This window comes from Mus caroli, unplaced genomic scaffold (genome assembly GCF_978045245.1).
Source record: "Mus caroli unplaced genomic scaffold, Mus_caroli_1 scaffold_4, whole genome shotgun sequence".
Lineage (NCBI taxonomy): Eukaryota > Metazoa > Chordata > Mammalia > Rodentia > Muridae > Mus > Mus caroli.
In genome coordinates, this window is record NW_028227259.1 from 125,092,964 (window position 1) to 125,111,377 (window position 18,414).

At 47.0% G+C, this 18,414-nt stretch overlaps 1 protein-coding gene across 2 annotated transcripts; it reads right to left on the reverse strand.

The window, feature by feature from the left end:
* Positions 1-705: 705 nt before the first annotated feature.
* Positions 706-11,665, reverse strand: LOC110293994 (2'-5'-oligoadenylate synthase 1A). Of its 2 annotated transcripts, XM_085837096.1 has the most exons (8): positions 11,418-11,665; positions 10,975-11,106; positions 9,785-10,073; positions 5,867-6,051; positions 3,069-3,301; positions 2,297-2,450; positions 1,166-1,192; positions 706-1,010 (listed from the first exon to the last, which is right to left on the reverse strand). In XM_085837096.1, the coding sequence occupies exons 1-8, from the start codon at positions 11,598-11,600 to the stop codon at positions 978-980; spliced, it is 1,236 nt and encodes a 411-aa protein (XP_085693222.1). In that variant the 5' UTR covers positions 11,601-11,665; the 3' UTR covers positions 706-977. The 2 variants fall into 2 exon arrangements, with proteins under 2 accessions (XP_085693222.1, XP_085693223.1); XM_085837097.1 differs by lacking the exon at positions 10,975-11,106.
* Between the last annotated feature and the right edge of the window lie 6,749 nt (positions 11,666-18,414).

Consider the following 18,414-nt stretch of genomic DNA (forward strand, 5'->3'; position numbering starts at 1 on the left):
GATGGTTCACAACACTGATGGATGGGACCATTAGGTCTCTGTGAGGAAGGGTGTGTGTGTGTGTGTGTGTGTGTGTGTGTGTGTGTGTGTGAGATTCCAGAACCGAGTGAGAGACTGAGGCAGGAGGATTCCTGTGAGTTCCAGGACAGCATGTATCACATCTTGAATTCATGTCTCAGAAAGAAAGCCACATCACTGTGATTTAACTACATGTAAGCTGATCATTGCTACCAATGACGCTGTTTCAAAGTTACATGTGTCAAAAATTCCAGGTACCTTTTATTTTCCTCATATCTATGGGCCCCCAGCCTGCATGTTGTAGACACTCAAGGGCACCTTCAGTGCACAGGCCACAGTCTCAGTGTTCCATGTCCATGTGTGGCCAGGGAACCACTTCTGTGTCAGATAGGGCAGGGCTAGAATCGTGTCTTGGGCTCATGGGCAGAAGAAACCAAGGGTTCCTCTCTTGTGTTTATCTGTAAGAAGAGACCTGGAAGGATCCCAATCCATCTTGCATGGAAAACACTAGCAGTTTGGCTTTGCTCTAACCACTGCTGAACGTCTGAATCATGTAGCATATGTAGTAAGTGCTCACTAAATGCATCTAGTTGAATCGTGAAGACACACACGCATGTGCATGGGCACACACACGCACACACACCTGCACTGTTCTTGTATGGCCCACTCCTCAGAGTTCACACTCCATGACGGCACCTGCTGTGGTTTATTGTTGATCAGACTTTGTTGGACAGAACCTTCCAACAGGTGGACAGATGGACGCCAAGCGTGTGTTCTTTCCTCTCCTTCTGAATCTGATGAGGAAGGCTGGCTGTGATTAAACAGGAGTCAAACATGGCTGGCAGGCATCAGAAGCACGGAGTCTGATGCCAAGTGGGGCCCTCCCTCACTGGGTCATGGGCCTGCAGCAGAGCAGCAATGCCCCTGACCTGCAGTCTCCTGGGCAGGCGCTGCTGTGCTCACAGCAGGATACATGTCCAATTCTCCTCCACCTGAGGATGGAGGGAAGGCAGGGCATGGTCAGAACATCAAGCTTACCCTGCTGTCGCCCCTGCACTGTGACAGGAGAATGGCGAGGTCCAGGCCAACCTGGGGCACACAGCAGAAACCCACCTCACACCAACCACAACAAAGAACAAATGCTGACCTGCTCAAAAGGTACAGGAACCACCGTCTGTAATGAAAAAACACACATTCATGTCAGGAGCCTGCATTCCTACATGAAGGGGGTGTAAATCAGTCCTGGTTATTGGGGGTACCATGACTATACACCTGGTGCTCCTCAGAAAGGGGGGCAGCACACTCAAGGCCATCAAGATTCCTTTATGACTATGCCCATTAAGGGTACATAAGACCCCACAGAAAGGCCTTCTTCATTAGTGACCTGCCAAGTGGGAGACATGGACTAGTCCCCTCTCTGTTGCAGGACAGCACTACAGGCCACTGTTCCCACAGCTGCCTCCCTCCATGTCCCCTCTCACTTCCTTTTGACCTCCTAAGATTTCTTCCCCACATCACTGCACCCATGTTCATCCCCGCCCTGAGGTCACACGTGACATCATCCATTCCCTAGCATCACGCAGACCCTGCCCCAGGAGGGGAGAGGTCCACGTGCAGGTTCCTCTGTGCTTCTTTGGCTGTAATACAGCCCCACCGAGTCCCATTGGTCACCTGACAATGACAGGGAAGACAGGATGCTTCATGGACCAGACAGTGGCTTCAGAGTCCAAAGGATCCCAGCCCTGCCAATCACTAGCTGAGAGTCCCTGAGCCAGTGGCCTCAGTTCCAAATCTCCTTTACACTCTCTCCTTGAGGGTCAGTGTGTGGGTGCATGTGTGTTGGTATATGTGTACGTATGTGTCTGTGTTATATATGAGTGTGTGTTTGTGTGAATGTGTGTTTGAGTTTGTGTAAATATAAGTGCATTTGCATGAGTGTACATTGTGTGAGTTTCTGTGTGTGTCCAGGAGTGTAGCAGCACACAGATGAAGGTCACAGGACAACATGGGGGATTTGTCTTTTTCCTTCTACCACATTGGTTCCAGGGACCAAACTCAGGTCTTCAGTGTTGGCAGTGCCTTTACCCATTAAGCCATCTTGCCAGCCCATGATTGCTCTGAATGGTGCTGAAATGACTGTAAAACAAGGTAAGCAGTGGGCCCCCCACAGAAGAGTGAAGTCTTTTAGCAAAAGACCACATCTCAGTGAGAATATTCTCCAACTAGATGGAGGAAACCAAGCTGTGTGCATGGGGACAGGATGATGATGCGGTCTCACCGGCACATCCCAGGAGCTCACTCGGGAACCATCAATTTTCATAAAACATGGGTACCACAGCCACACATCAGCCTCTTCAGCCAACCGCCTCCAGCCCTCTGGGTTCCCACCGGCCACATTCCCTGTCGGGTCAGCTGGGTCCAGGATCACAGGCCTGCAGAGGAGACAGCCACTGTTCATATCTCCAGTGCCCCAGGAAACACTGACAGGGGCAGGAGAGGCGCCTAGCAAAGCATCCCTCTCTAAAGTCTCTCCTTTTTCCGGGCCCCACTGTGTACGGTAAGCCTGGAGGAACCCTTTGGCATGACGTAGAAGGCCTGGGTTCAAATCCTCTATCTTTTAGTAGCTGTGTGTCCTGGGGCAGGTGCCTCAGGCTCCCTGATCTGTGACATGGGGACAGTTGGACCAGCAAGTCTCAAGGGAAAACTGATCAAACACAGGATCAGGCCATGTCACTCCCTAGGGTGACATAGCACTCTATTATTTACAGCTTGCTATTCACTTCAATTTATGCTGGAATATTTCAGTTTTCACTCCATGTCCTCCCCATCCTTTGCTGATTCATCTGGACAATATCAGAACCTTGGTCTCCTCATCTGCAGACAGGCGAGCCCAGCCCTGCCTCCCAGGGCTATAGAACCTCGTGTCCATCAGGTGAAAGCTGGGCATTGCCCAGTGCAGGAGATGATTCCTAGACAGAGCTCCCACCTTCCCCTTCCCAAACAAGTGCAGCCTGGTACCAATGGGGAGCAGAGCCATGTGTGGACACTACCTGGCTTTTCTGAGCTGTCTGTGCAGGTATTTGGAGACCTCCTTGTGTTCAAAGTCATAATACTTTGTCCAGTAGATTCGAAGGTGCTGGTACTTCGTGACCAGTTCCAAGACGGTCCGGAAGCCCTGGGCTGTGTTGAACTCATGACATCCATTCCCTTGTTCCCAGGCAAAGACAGTGAGCAGCTCCAGGGCATACTGTGGGGGCAGTGGCTTCCCGAGCTTCTCCTTACACTGAGAAGAGAAACACAATGAGAAAATATGGGGCTCTCAGCTCTGGTGAGGGGGACACTTCTCACAGGCTCAATTCAGCTGCCATCTGATGAAGGAATTGTAGGTTTATTGTCACACAGCCACACCCAGTCACTTAGATTCAGTCTCTGGCCCCTCCTGAGCTATAGTCAAGAGCTGAGTGGTTGAGACTGACTCTGTGTGCTCCATAAAGACAGCATTCATTAGCAGGCACAGGAGGAATCAGGACACCATGAGTGACAGCTAGGAGTGAGGGTGGGAGTGGGACATAAGGAGTGCTCACTATGGAAGGTTGATGCTGGGCTTTGAAATAACTGGGATGGGGACAGGGATATGGTTAAGAGTAAAGCGCCTCCCTCCCTATGCAAGGGTGAGAACTGGAGGTCAGATCCCCAGCATCTCCATGGGTGTCAGGCTCTTGAAGAAGCTGACTCCTAATCCTAATTCAAACAGGTAGAGATGGGGGTCCCCTAGGCTGTGTGACTGTCCAGAACTGCTGATTCAGCACATGGTGTGTCCTGTGTAAGACCCTGACTGATTATACAAGGTGGGGATTGCCGGTTGACCAGCCCTCACACTCTGCCCTCAAATGCTAATGGATACGCATGCCCACATACACAACATGTGCTCCTATGAATAGCTCTAAACACACACATATAAAAACACTCACAATATAACAAGAAATCACACATTTAAAAACACAGCTTGACAAGTCAGGAAACTGAAAGTCTAAAAGGTGCCATGAAGGGTTTGCCAAAGATGAAAGAAAAATCCAAAGACTCAAATGAAGCAACAGTCATGGAACAGTGAATTAGACACAGCTGAAGAGAGAGTTAGTGGACTGGAAAGTGGACTAGAAGAAATCAACTAGAACAGGCAAGGAAAGTCCTCCCTCCTCTCAGATATCTCTCCCCTCTCTTTGTCCCTCCTACAGCATCACTTCCCCCCAACTCCACTCACCCCTGGTTCTCTCTCATCCCCTTCCCTCCCCTCCGATTCCTTTCCACCCACTTTTTCTTTTACATTGTTTTTTTCTCACTGCTTTTTGCCAAATTTTATTCTTTTTGTCAATCTGTCACAGAGAGTATCATCTGGAGAAGACGGACCCACAAGTGAGAAAATGCCTCCACCATGTTGCTCCTTGGGAGGACTGAGAAAGGATTTTGCATCTTTGGGTTGAAAAGCTGTTGAGAGCTGAGAGTGGGATCAGTTTGTGAGAACTTGGAAGACAGAAGTGCTGAGAAGCAGGCAGGTGACAGAGGCTGGAGTGAAGTTTCAGAGAAAAGCAAAGACCCCACCTGGGCTGTCTGTGTGCTGTGTTTGGAGTAAGAATCAGCAATTTCTCATCAGCTGGGTCTAAAAACTAACTCTATTTAAGAAGAAACCTGCACCCTGGGGGTCAAGTGTTTGGAAAGAGTTTTCTTCTGTCAGAAAACAGAACCTGTGGTCCAGGGATCCCAAGGCTGCATCTCCAGTTGGCAGATACACCTGGAACTGCAGAGAGGTCTCCCAGGGGGTAAGGCTTTAGTCTCATGAGAGCTGCAGGATTGGAGGGGTCATGGGAAGCAGCTGAGGCCTGGCACTGAGGCCAGAAGAAGCCATTGGTGAAAGGGCAGCCTCAATGGCAGTGAAGATCCCGGGATTCAGAATCGCCCTGAGCAGGAGACGACTGCCAGGGACAGAAAAACGTGAGAAGAGAGCTGGCCTGAGCCTGAGACCTGTGTGCTGTGGATGGCAGAGCCTGAGAAGCTCAGAGAACTGTGAGTCCCAGATATCAGATACTGAGCCTTTTGCTCTGTTGGCCTTTGGTTGTGTTTTAATTAGATTGTGACAGTGACTTGGTTCTTCCCTCTTGCAGTAAGAACGTATTTAACTTGTGTTTTTAATAGTATAAGAGCCCACCGTTGAGAGACTAGTAGTGTCTTTTTATGTGTCGTAGCTTCTTTAGGTTTGGTTTTTAATTTGGGGACTTTAAAGCTGCACTGTGTTTTATGATGTGATAGCGACATGAGATCTTAGGGACAAGTGAGAAGGGAAAGGTTATGGTTCAACCGTGGTTTGTTTGTGTGCCATGTTGAAAAGGGGTCAACTGTGCTGCTTAATTTTTGTCCACTCAACACCAGCTAGCCTCCTCTGGTAGGAGTCCATCTTGATCAGTAAAATGCCTATGCATCTGACTGGCTTGGGTAGTTTATGGGCATGTTACTAATCACTGACTGATGTGGGTGGGACCAGACCACTGTTGTTGGGGCCATGAGTGGAATGTGGCCTTGGGCTATATAGAAATGCCCACTGAGTAAGCCATGGACAGCAAACGGTGAGCAGAATTCCTCCATGGCCTCTGCTTCAGTTATTCCTCTGACTTCCCTCAATAATGGAGTGTGCCTTAGATGTGTAAACATAAGAATATCCTTCCTTCCCAGGAAAGTTTTGGTCACATGATAAAGCTATGACCTCAAAAGAAAGCAAACTAGAATACACATTACCTGTGGCCTGTGTCTACACTCTGTACAGATGAAGCCCACAGTGGCTGGGCCAATGCCTTACCAGTTGGTACCAGTGCTTGACCAGACGGATGAGACTCTTCAGCTTGGCTGGGCGCTGCTTCAGGAAGTTCCGCTGGAGCTCCGTGAAGCAGGTAGAGAACTCGCCATCCTTCCCCAGGGAGGTACATTCCCAGATGAGGATGGCGTAGATTATGGGATCGGGCTTGCTGCAAGTATGAACTTGACCTGTAAAGGAGATTTCAATCATTTTAACATCTCAGCCATTCTAGGAGGTTCCTCAGTCTCCCCAGGTCTAGAATCACTGCCTATGGTGTTCAGTGAACATGCAGAGTTTTTCCAAAGCAGACATCACTCCACATTCACTCCCCATTACCCCATTACCCATCTGCCCCACCACTCCTCAGGAGTGCACACATGCTGTGCACTACAAAGTCCATGCTCCCAGTTTGTTCTAGTGAGAGGGTCTTTTTTGCAGGCCTGGAGACAGTGGTGGAACCAGCACACTGTGGTCACACACACGGTTGTCCGATACTGGTCGACCATTATCCAGTATCTGGTTTCAGCATCTTCTGCATGGTTCTTGTCAATGCTGTGCACTCATGTATGTGTCAAAGTTTACTGTGGGGCAGTTGGCTGCACTGGTATATCATGTCTCACGCTGACAGAGTATCTGCCCTATTTTGTGTATAGAAACTAAGGTTTCACTGGGTTTTCACTGAACTATTTTCTGTAGTGTGTGACTTAATACAGTGTGGTTTTGTTTGTTTGAGCCCTGAAAAGAAGAAGATATGGCAGTATTTGTGTTTGTGTGTGTGTCCTGTGTACTTTGTACAGTGTATGTGCAACAGATATGAGTGTAGGTGTATGCACACGTGTGAGTAGTCTAGGCAGGCTGTGCCTTAAGTTTGTGCACACGTGTGACATGCAGCAGGCCACATCATCACACTGTGATGCTGGCACAGGGCAAAGTCACTCAAGGATGCAGCTTAGACAAGCTAGTCCCTCAGTGACCAGGGAGGTCTCTCTCTCACGAGCTTATTTTCAGTTTCAGGGTCTAGAATACAGTGCAGCTCATCACCTACGAATACAAGAGATAGAAGAGAGAATCTCAGCGTCAGAAGATACCAAAGAAAAGATTGACACAACATCCAAAAAATGCAAAAAGCAAAAAGCTCCTAGCCCAAAACATCTAGAAAATTGAGGACCTAATGAGAAGATGAAACCTAAAGATGATAGGTATAGAAGAGAGTGACAATTCCCCACTCAAAAGGCCAGTAATTATCTTCAACAAAATTATAGAAGAAAACTTCCCTAACCTAAAGAAAGGGATGCCCATGAACATACAAGAAGCCTACAGAACTCCAAACAGATTGGACCAGAAAAAGAATTCCTTCTGTCACATAGTAATCAAAAAAACAAAAGCACTAAACAAAGAAAGAATATAAAAAGCAGTAAGGGAAAAAGGTGAAGTAACATATAAAGGCAGACCTATCAGAATCACACCAGACTCCTCACCAGAGACTATGAAAGCTAGAAGATCCTGGATAGATCTCATACAGACCTTAAGAGAACACAAATGCCAGCCCAGACTACTATACCCAGTAAAACTCTCAATTACTATAGATGAAGAAACCAAGGTATTCCGTGACAAAACCAAATTTACACATATCTTTCCATGAATTCAGCCTTACAAAGGATAATAGATGGAAAACAGCAACAAAGGGATGGAATCTACACCCTAGAAAAAGTAAGAGAGTAATCTTGCAACAAACCCAAAAGAAAATAGCCACACAGACATAAATCTATCTCTACCAACGAAACTAACAGGAAGTAACAATCACTTTTCCTTAATATCTCTTAACACCAATGGACTCAATTCCCTCACAAAGACATAGACTAACAGACTGGATGTGTAAACAGGATCCAGCATTGTGCTGCACACAAGAAACACACCTCCGTGTAAAGGCACTACCTCACAGGAAAGACACAGACACTACCTCAGAGTAAAAAGTTGGAAAACAGTTTTCCAAGAAATGGCCCCAAGAAAAAACCTGAAGCAGCCATTCTAATATCAAACAAAATCAACTCTCAACCAAAAGTTTTCAGAAAAAGATGAGGAAGGACACTTCATACTGGTCAAAGGAAAAATCAACCAAGATGAACTCTCAATTCTGAACATCTATGCTCCAAATGCAAGGGCACCCACATTCATAAAAGAAACTTACTAAAGCTCAAAGCACACATCGCACCCCACACAATAATAGTGGGAGATTTCATCAACCCACTCTCAGCAATGGACAGATCATGGAAACAGGAACTAAACAGAGACACAGTGAAATTAACAGAAGTTATGGACCAAATGGATCTAACATATTTACCGAACATTTCATCCTAAAGCAAAAGAATATACCTTCTTCTCAGCACCTCACACTACCTTCCCTAAAATTGACCATATAATTGCTCACAAAACAGGCCTCAGCAGATACAAGAAGACAGAAATAAGCTGATGAACCCTATCAGATCACCATGGACTAAGGCTGGTCTTAAATACCAACAAAAACAACAGAAAGCACACATACACATGAAAACTGAACAACATTCTACTCAATGATAACTTGGTCAAGGAAGAAGTAAAGAAAGAAAGAAATGAAAGGCTTTTTAGAATTTAATGAAAATGAAGACACATCATACCAAAACTTATGGGACACAATGAAAGCAGTGGGTAAGAGGAAAACTCATAGCTCTAAGTGCCTCCAAAAAGAAACTGAAGAGAGCTTACACTAGCAGCTTGAGAGCACACCTGAAAGTTCTAGAACAAAAAGAAGCAAATACACTCGATAGGAGTAAATGGCAGGAACTAATCAAACCAAATAGAAGCAAAAAGAACTCTACAAAGAATCAACAAAACCAGGAGGTGTTTCTTTGAGAAAATCAACAAGATAGGTAAACCCTTAGCCATACTAACAGAGACCACATCCAAAGTAACAAAATCAGAAATGAAAAGGGATACAGAACAAGGAAGTAGACCTTAAAATAACTATTCTGTTTGTTGAATATCATGTTCTACAAACATCATGGAAATATTACTCATAATTTTTCTCACTGTGCTTGAAATTAGCATTTTCATAATGTTTTACTTCAAAGAGTTTTTGCTATTTTAAAATTTATAAAATATATTTACTGATAAAATAATTTCTCTCCTAGAAACACTGGTAATCTTTTTTAAGTAAACTGATTGTTAGACAATGTACACAGATACATAACGCCTTTCAAATACTCTCTTACTATGTCAGGCGGTACCATATAAGAGCTTTTGGATATATTTCTTTTTTTTTTTTTTTGTGGTTTTTTTGAGACAGGGTTTCTCTGTGTAGCTCTGGCTGTCCTGGAACTCACTTTGTAGACCAGGCTGGCCTCAAACTCAGAAATCCGCCTGCCTCTGCCTCCCGAGTGCTGGGATTAAAGGCGTGCGCCACCTCGCCCGGCTTGGATATATTTCTTAATGACCCATTTTAAATAATTTATGCTCTTTTACTATGCTTAACTCCCAAGGAATATTTTGCATGTTTTGAATCAACTTAGTATCCAACATTAGATATAGGATCCTCAGTTACAGATAGTATTAAATATTCATTAATGATATCTTAGGGCATGAAAGGATATGAATATAAAAGTTGAACAAATTTTATGTATTATTTGATTCTCAAAATAATCAACAGTATTAATATGTTTGATGTATGAAATGCATTTAAATTAAAAATATTGAAGAAAATAGAGATGAATTACTCTTGAGCTGTGTTAACCATGACTCAGGATCACACCCACACACATGTGAACACCTATGCAAGACACATATGCACACACACACACACACACACACACACAGAGCGGTGGAACTAGAAGGGAGGATGAAGGCATGCAGAAGGGTGAGCTGAGGCTCTCTGGCAGGCTGGCTTACCCAGGACATCAAAGGCTGGAAGCACATCAAACTCCACCTCCTGATGCAGATGGGGGGCACTCAGCTTGAAGCTCAGAGACCGGGGGTTGGGCCACCATGAACTCTGGACCTCAAACTTGACTCTAAAATGTCTCTCATGCTGAACCTCATACAGCTGTTTCTTAATTTCCTTGATGAACTCTCCCCGTCGGTTTAACTGATCCTGAAAGCTGGTGAGATTGTTAAGGAACACCACCAGGTCAGCGTCTGACTTGCCCTTGAGTGTGGTGCCTTTGCCTGAGGAGCCACCCTGAAAGACAAGGAGGAGAATGACAAGGGACAGGGAGAGCCGTGCTGGGCTGTCCAGATGCTGAACTAGAGTCCACCACTAAGGGTGATGGATGGATGGATGGATGGATGGATGGATATATAAAGCTGCTACATATGTAGTGGAATACTAGTTAGCCCTGAAGAGTGACATCGGGATCTATGTAGGAAAATAGAGGATTCTGAGTCTCCTCCTGGTACAGAAGATAAGCCAGATTCAGAAGGACAAATATCCATGTTCATCTGTGGAGTCTATATTTGTGTATGTCAGTGTGTGTGAGAGAAACAGGGGCGGGGGGGGGGAGGGAAGTGTGTATGGGAGTGGGGGAAGGGAGAGATCTAAAGGAAATGAGCAAGGAATAGTGTTACACTATAACACAGTGTACTATGGAATAGCATATAGAATCATAGAGCAACTGGAAAGTAATAAAAGTGATCAACATCTAGAAAACGAATATTTTCAAAAGAAGAATTTATACTGAGACGAGCCTCCCTAAATAAAATGCTGAGCATCATCACTAACACACATGAGCACCAGCCACTGTTGAGAGAGGGCATTACAAATTGTCACATCTGGGGATGGAGAGGTGGGACAGTAGTTAAAAGTGGCTGATGTTCCTGCGGATGACCTCAGTTTAGTTCCCAGCACCCAAGTAGGCCAGCTCAGAGCCACCTATGTAACTGCAGCTCTAAGGAATCTGACACCCTCTCTTCAATCCTGACCTAACCTGCAGTAATGCATACCGAGCCCCTACTCACAACTAAAAATGTAAAAATACAATCAACTAAAAACAAAAAGAAAGGAAAGAAAACAACTTCGTTTCTGCACCCTTCACAGAGCCTGTGAGTTAGGTACCATTGTCATGAAATGCGATTTGACAGACCCAGAACCAAGTCCAGAGAGGGTCCATCAATCCAGTCATGCAGCATGTGATGTCCTGGTCTGTCCTTTGTGTCACATTTGCCTTAGTCCATGTGACCCTGCCATCCTGGGGCGTGGACTGGGCACACTGGACCTGGAGAAGGTCACACAGGAGTTCAAAGCTTGGATCTGCCCCACCCCCATGGCTCCCAACCCTGACCAGCCACTCTCCAAGAATGCTCTGCCATCCTGGGCTTCAGTTTCCCTGACTCTGAAATGGTCGTAGCCTGGGACTGGGGAACATAAACTGTAGCTGAGGCTCCTTCTCCAATACAGACGTGGGGCCTGGGGGGGAAGGACCCATCACCAGCTGTGATCAGAATTAAAGAGGAGGGATCAGGGCTGTCTGGCTTCTGAGATTCCTCTCGCACCCCATTGGGTCAGCTCAGGCTGAGGAGGGCTCACCTTCACCACCTTGCAGACCCTCACTGGGTGGGCAGCACCTTGGAAGCATCTCTCCTTCAGGAAATCACACACGACATTGACGGCTGATTTGACATCAGCACCAAAGGTGGTGTCGGGAAGGAGGTAATCCTCTATGAACTTGTCCAGCTTCCAGGCTGGGACGCTCCTGAGTCCCTGCTCCATGCTAAGTCTGGACTTTCCTGGGTCTCCCAGCCTGGCTGAAATTGGAAGTAGACTTTCAGTTTCCATTTCCCGAGAAGGGCAGGGCTATGTAAATAGGCCAGGCCCCGGCAGCCAATGGCTTCAGAGCTTCTGACCAGGTTCTTTGAAGTCTGAGCTTTCTGAGGATCCCACCCAGGAAAGAACTTTTCATAAGGAAACTGATCTGGCTTTCTTGGGGTTTCTTCTGGGGAAAAAAAAAAAAAGGCTGTTACAGGGCATGTTCTACGGGCAATGTATACACGTAGTAGAGGAGGGGAGACCAATCAGGAAACCGCAGAAGGTGGCTGGTGGCTCCTCAGCTCGGCTTCCAGCTCCTGAAAATGTTTTCGGCGGAACTGCATGTTTTGTTTTGTTTTTCTGTTTTTCTGTTTCTCTGTTTTTCTTTCTTTCTTTCTTTCTTTCTTTCTTTCTTTCTTTCTTTCTTTCTTTCTTTCTTTCTTTCTTCTTTCTTTCTTTCTTTCTTTCTTTCTTTTTTTTTAAGAACAGCACTGTTAAGGTTTTGTTTTTCCTTTACCTCTGGGCCTGCAGTTCTAGGATTACAGACAATTCTAACAGAAAGCTCAGACTTCCCAGATGCCCCCTCTCCTACTCACATCTTCCGTTTTCCCCTGTGGTGCTGGGGCGGGGGTGGGGGCGGGGGTGGGGGTGGGGGGGTGGTCGGGCGAGGTGGGGTGTCACCCAGGACATTCCCAAGGGTGAAGTACAGGCTGTACCACCAAGCTGGGGTCAGGACAAGTCAGCAGTGGATATTATAGTGAACTGTCTTTCAGAGCCACTGCAAGAGTGAAAGTCAGGCTTTGGGTGACACAGGTCCTGGAGGAACACTCATGGGGCCACCACCCAAGGCTGCATCAGAATAGTTTGATGGCCTCCAACCCCTGCCTCTGTCTCCTCATCACTTGTTTTAAGTTTTTCACTTCGTAGTTGTTGTGGTCCTACTTTGAGACCAAGGCTGGATTTGAACTCATGATTCCTCCAGATTGGTCCCCCACAGTGCTGGTGTTACAGGGTGGCCACTGTGCCTAGCTGTGCAGTGGATTGCCTTGGTGCTGTTTGTATTTTGATGCTAATCCTGCCCCAGATGAGGAGCAGATCACATACTCAGGTATTTCCATATGAACCTGCTCACCACTTTAAGTGGGCAAAGAAAGGCTAGAGCCTGCGATTGGGCAATGGAAAAGAAAGGTGGGGCCAGAAGTTTTAGAGAAGGACAGGGAGAGGGGGAGGGGCAGGGGAGGAGGAGTGGGAGAAGGAGAGGGAGGAAGGAGGAGGGGAAGACAAGACAGAGGGACAGAGAGAGGGGAAGATGGAGGAAGATGGAGTAGAATCACGTGACCTGGAGGAGCTGCAAGTAGCAGGGATCTTATAGCTGGGGATTAGAGTAGTGTGATGGCATATGTGCCCAATCTAGGATGTGCACCTTATAAATATTATAACTGAGTTGTGTGTTCTTGGCATGGGCATTTTGGGGTTGGAGATTTACCGATACAAAACTGGCTGATATTCAATATTAAGCCTGTCTGGTGTTTCCCATTTATGACGATTTACATGGGCAAGAGAGAGGGCAGAACAGCACTGAGTGGCCACTGCAAGTCTGCAGACCAGACACAGGGTAGAGAGCCTGTGGAACTGGAGAGATACCTCCAGGCTTTCTCTGGAAAGACTGGTTTGGGTGGCTTAGCAAGCCAGCCTTGGGAACCAGGGTCAGACAGCCAATTTTTTGGTATCCAGCAAGGAGAAAGGAGCTGCTACTGGTACCCGAGCCTAGTCGGACCAAGTTTGGGATTTATCAAATTACACTCAAGAATAGTGTCGTGTGCAATGTGTGTTAACTCATACCTAAGGCAAAATGTCACCATGAGGGCTCAGGCAGCTGAGATAGACGACACTATGCTAAACTGTCACCATTCATCAAGACTATCAGTTTACTGTGTGTATGCTTCTGTAAATATACAGATAAAGACCCATGAGGGCGTGAGGAACTTGTTCCTTAGAAAATCAACACTGTGGGGCTGGAGACTCAACACTAAGAGCACTGAAGACACTGAGGACTACTTAGTGCATGAAAATGAAATTGAGAGCAATCTGGAACCAATGATGACTTTAAGACTTAGTTGTCCATGGGAGGGTGAGATTTGAAGCACTGAATCTAATCACAGTGCACTGACTCAAACCCAAAACTAATTTATTCTCTCTCCTTCCTTTCTTAATTTCCTTCTTTCCACATTTCATTCTCGTTTTTTCTTCCTATTAAATGGACCTTATTATACATCGAGGCTGGAATTCACATAACTCCAGGTATCTTGGGGTCCCAACTTCTGGAATTACACACACACACACACACACACACACATACACACACACACACAGAGAGAGAGAGACAGAGAGAGAGAGAGAGAGAGAGAGAGAGAGAGAGAGACAGAGAGAGAGAGAGACAGAGAGAGTGACCACAAATCACACAGAGACCTAATGGTTCCACAGGTCAGTGTGCTGAACCAGCATCTCGTGAATACAACCACAGAAGGCCCTACATGTGCTTTGTCCACTTGGGAGTGTGCGCTGCTCACTTAGAAGGCAGGAAACTGCTCAGAGCCACCTGCTCCTGTTCCCACACCCTATTCCTGTCCCCAATGTCCACTCTCAATCTCTGTAAAGGGGGAGTGGGTACATCTCCCTGGCCCTGATTCCTAGAGTTCTCTCTCTAGCAGCCATGAGGACCAGGAGCCCAAATACCCACAAGTGTTAGAAGATGTATATCCCATGAACAGAGAGCCCTTCACACTCTGCCAGGTGCTCTATCTGAGCCTTCGGGAAACATGGGAATGCAGGTCTATGATTCCAGCCTTGCCCCTCTGAAACATCATCAGATCCATGGTTTTAATAAACCATGGCCAAGGTCTCCTGCCAAGCTGTGGACCGATCATGGCCTCACTGAGACTCCCATGTAAGTCCTTTTCTCTTCTACAGCCTCTTTGCCACTCAGCACTGGACACTAGCTTCCAATTGGACCAGACCCTGCTCTTGTTGGGCCTGGTTCTTGCCTTCAGTTCTGCCATGCAGTGGCTCCCTCATGGTGAGAAAGGAGACACAGGCCACAGCTCCTCCCCCCATCTCTGAACTCCTCTCCAGCAGGACACCTCCAGAGGAGCCCTGGAACCACAGCAATTGTCCCAGACCCTGCCCTCCACTTCTGGTCTGGCTTGTACCTCATTCTCAAGCCCCACACAGAAACATGGACAGTCTCTGGCCTTGGCATGGCCCTGCCTGTCTTTTGATGACATCTGGACACCACTGGCAAGGAGAGGCAGAACTTGGGACACACAGCAAACCTGGGTCCCATGTTGCTCCTGAGGATGGTCCTGTCCTGAGGCATTTGGCATCCTCTCCTGATGGGCTCAATGCACAGAGTGTGGTGGGAGGGTAGAGGCTGAGACTGACAGCTCCAGCCAGCTGAAGACACAGGTGGAGGTGGAGTCTTGATTGTGACACTGGAAAGGACCCACCTACTGATGTCTGGACTTTGGGTTTCTAACCCAGAACTCTCTGCTCTTTAAACCCTGTTGTCACTTTGCCATAGACAAATCTACACAGTTTGTCCCTGCAGCCTGGGATGCACCAGGACCCTTGACTTCTCAATGACTCTGCGTCTGTCACTCACACAGAGAATCTGCTTCTCTTGTTTCTGGTTTCTTCTAGGTTTTTTCCTGACCTCTGGGTTTTTGCAGAGTCTGTTCCCAGCACCCTGCATGCTGTTCCACTTCTGCAATTGGCTGGAGGTCCTGAGTTCTTCTGTCCTTGGGTAAGAGGTCCCTGCCTCAGGGAGCAACTCAGGAGCCCTTTCCAGGGTCCCAGGTAGAATCAGCTGCCCTCCCTACCTCCCATAGAGTCTTATAAACTGCCACGTGGGTCCTAAAGACTCTTAAATGCTGAATATCTAATTAGAACTTAGTGATGGAGAGTTGGAATGTTGACAAGCCAGAGCCAAATTATCTTGGATTCTCTTCAGCACTTTTAACAGGCACTCACTGTCTGCCACTGTATCTTATCTAGCAGGGAACCCTGCCAATAAGGACTGGCATGGCTAGATCTGCCCCTAGATGCATGAGTGGCAGGGATGCTATAGTGAATAACTGGACACATTCTCACTGGATGTGAGGACCACTCCACAGGAGGACACTCCAACCTGGTACTTCACATCTGGTGGGGAAGCCACCACTGGGTGATCATAGGCCCTAGGAATGAATCTACCAAAGCTATTTTGATCAGCAGACAGAATGTCAGGCTGCTCCTTCCATCTTTATACCCGATATTATGTAGGCATCCCTCATCTATAGTTCCTGCTTCTCCATGACTCTAGCTTGAGTTTAGTTGGCACTGAACCCAGCCAGGACAGAGTCACTTTTCCTTGGGGTGTGGTCCCTGGCAAATTACCCACTTCCCAGTGGTCGGCTTCACACCTGTGTATGAGAAGCACAGACTGGATCCAGTGGTTTAATCATTAAAAGAGTCACACTAATTCGGGAAGGGGAAGCGTTCCTTGGGAGGAAAGGGGGAGGGTGAATTTGATAAAATATATTGAAGGTATATTACGATAACTTCAAAGAATAGTTTACAAAATATCCAGGAGGATATTTAATTCCACTATATTTTGCCTTTCAAGAGGCACAAATCACTTCTGCAGAGCTGGTCAGATCCCCCCAGGGGGCTCCTGAGGATATCATGTTTCCAGCAGCTGCTGGACATGTGGCCAAGAGGGCAAATCCAGGTCTTACACCTTGGGACCCGGACACTCCCTGACTCAGTCAGACTTACCATTGAGGTTGGCTTCGTATCGATGAGTGACCCTTGTTCATATGCTCGGGAGAGCGCGGAGGTGGTATAGATGAGCTGGGCACAGTGACATACTATAATGCCAGCGACAGAGGCTGAGGCAGGAAGATAGTAAGTGGACTGACACTCTATAACAGAGATCCTACTTCATAAACAACAGCAAAAAGGGTCACTGAGATAACTCAGAGGGCACAGGTGTTTGTCACCAAGACTGAAGGCCTGAGTTTGGTCCCCAGGACCCACATAGTGGAAGGAGAAGGAGCCGACCTACAAGCTGTCCTCTGACCTCACATGCTCACACACAGGAAATAAATGTCATAGACTATCTAAAGCACGATTGATTAGCTTGGCTTTCAGCCAGACCGGCTCAGGACCCTCAGCCTCTTGTCCTCCCACCCCGGCACTTGTGGGAGGGGCCTTCAGCATCCCAGTTCCCTCAGATAAGGTCAGGATCCACCAAGGCGGGTTGATACCAGCCAGGGCATGAAGACTAGACTTTTTGCTAAGGGCCAGCCACTGACCTGAATGACAAGGCCATGGCTTCTGCTTAAAAAAAAAAAAAAAAACAAAACCTTAAAGCCACCTATGAGTTGTAGTGTCTCAGTTATGGTTTTACTGCTGTGAACAGACACCATGACCAAAGCAGATCTTATAAGGACAACACTTAATCGGGTTGACTTACAGGTTCAGAGGTTCAGTCCATTATCATCAAGGAGGGAACATGGCAACGTCCAAGCCGACATGGTGCAGGAGGAGCTGAGAGTTCTACTTCTTCATGTGAAGGCTGCTAGCAGAAGACTGGCTTCCAGGCAGCTACGATGAGGGTCTTAAAGCCCACGCCCACAGTGACACACCTACTCCAACAATGCCACTCACCTCCCAACAGTGCCACTCCCTGGGCCAAGCACACAAACCCTCACATGTGGCACAAAACAATGGGAGAACCAATGTGGTCATAATTTCCTCACTCCTCTGTTCCTTGTTGTCTGCAGCAATTGCAACCGTAATTTAGGTGTGTGCGGTGTGGTGTACATGAGTGTGTGTGTGTGTACACATATGAGTGTGGGAAGGACTTCTTTTTACTGTTCCATGAGACAGGCTCATCATATAGCCCAGGCTGGCCTCGAACTCTGTAACTTCTGTATCAACCTCTCAGACATTGAGATCACAGGTGTAGACCATCCTGCCATGATGAATATTCACTCCTGCTGGGCAGGGAGCGGTTGGCATGGAGACAGGATCGTCCTCATGAGGGTGTGTCCTGGGCACAAGTCAACAAGTTAGGCTATTGAAGTGGAGAGTGGCAATTGAGTGAAAACCCAGGTGGTTACAGCTGGGGAGAGAGGCACACCCCTGTGACCTCAGCACTTGGGGGTCCAATGGGGCAGGTCCCCAGGTTTATATCCATCCTGAACAAAGGAGTGAGATCCTATATTAAAGAAGGATGTCAGACAGACAGAAAGAGGTGTGGGTACAGGGCAGAAAGGTTGGTTTGGATTAGGCCTTGGACGATAGGCACATCATGGGTGTGCATCTGAGAACCCACAGACACTAACTAAGTCTGAACTAGAAGCTAGCCAGGACCTTGCAGCATGGACCACTCAGCTATGACAAACCCACCACAGCTGTGATGAAGCTGGTGCCTGCCATCTGCTGGATTTCTCTCACTTGCTCTTCACATTTCAGTAACGTGTGTGTGTGTGTGTGTGTGTGTGTGTGTGTGTGTGTTGTATTTGTGTATGTTCTGTTGGTAAAAATCGTGGGACTATCAAAGGTTTTTTTTGTTTTTTGGTTTTTTTTTTGTTTTTGTTTTCTGTAACGATTCATGATCAAGAAGGAAGAACAACAGAAACTATGTTTAGGATGCTTCATGCCTCCTGGTCCACAGCCTGCTGTGATGGGGGTTTGACAATCCAAAGAAATGCCAGCAGGTAAACAGACCCCA

What these genes read in the sequence shown, in the direction of transcription:
- LOC110293994 (XM_085837096.1), bottom strand. Translation starts at nt 11,600, where the DNA reads ATGGAGCAGGGACTCAGGAGCGTCCCAGCCTGGAAGCTGGACAAGTTC. An exon ending in TCCAGCCTTTGATGTCCTGG is followed by an intron (nt 6,052 to 9,784) that starts GTAAGCCAGCCT and finishes TCTCCTTTACAG; the next exon opens with GTCAAGTTCATACTTGCAGC. An exon ending in TGAGCTCCTGGGATGTGCCG is followed by an intron (nt 1,193 to 2,296) that starts GTGAGACCGCAT and finishes TTTTCATTACAG; the next exon opens with ACGGTGGTTCCTGTACCTTT.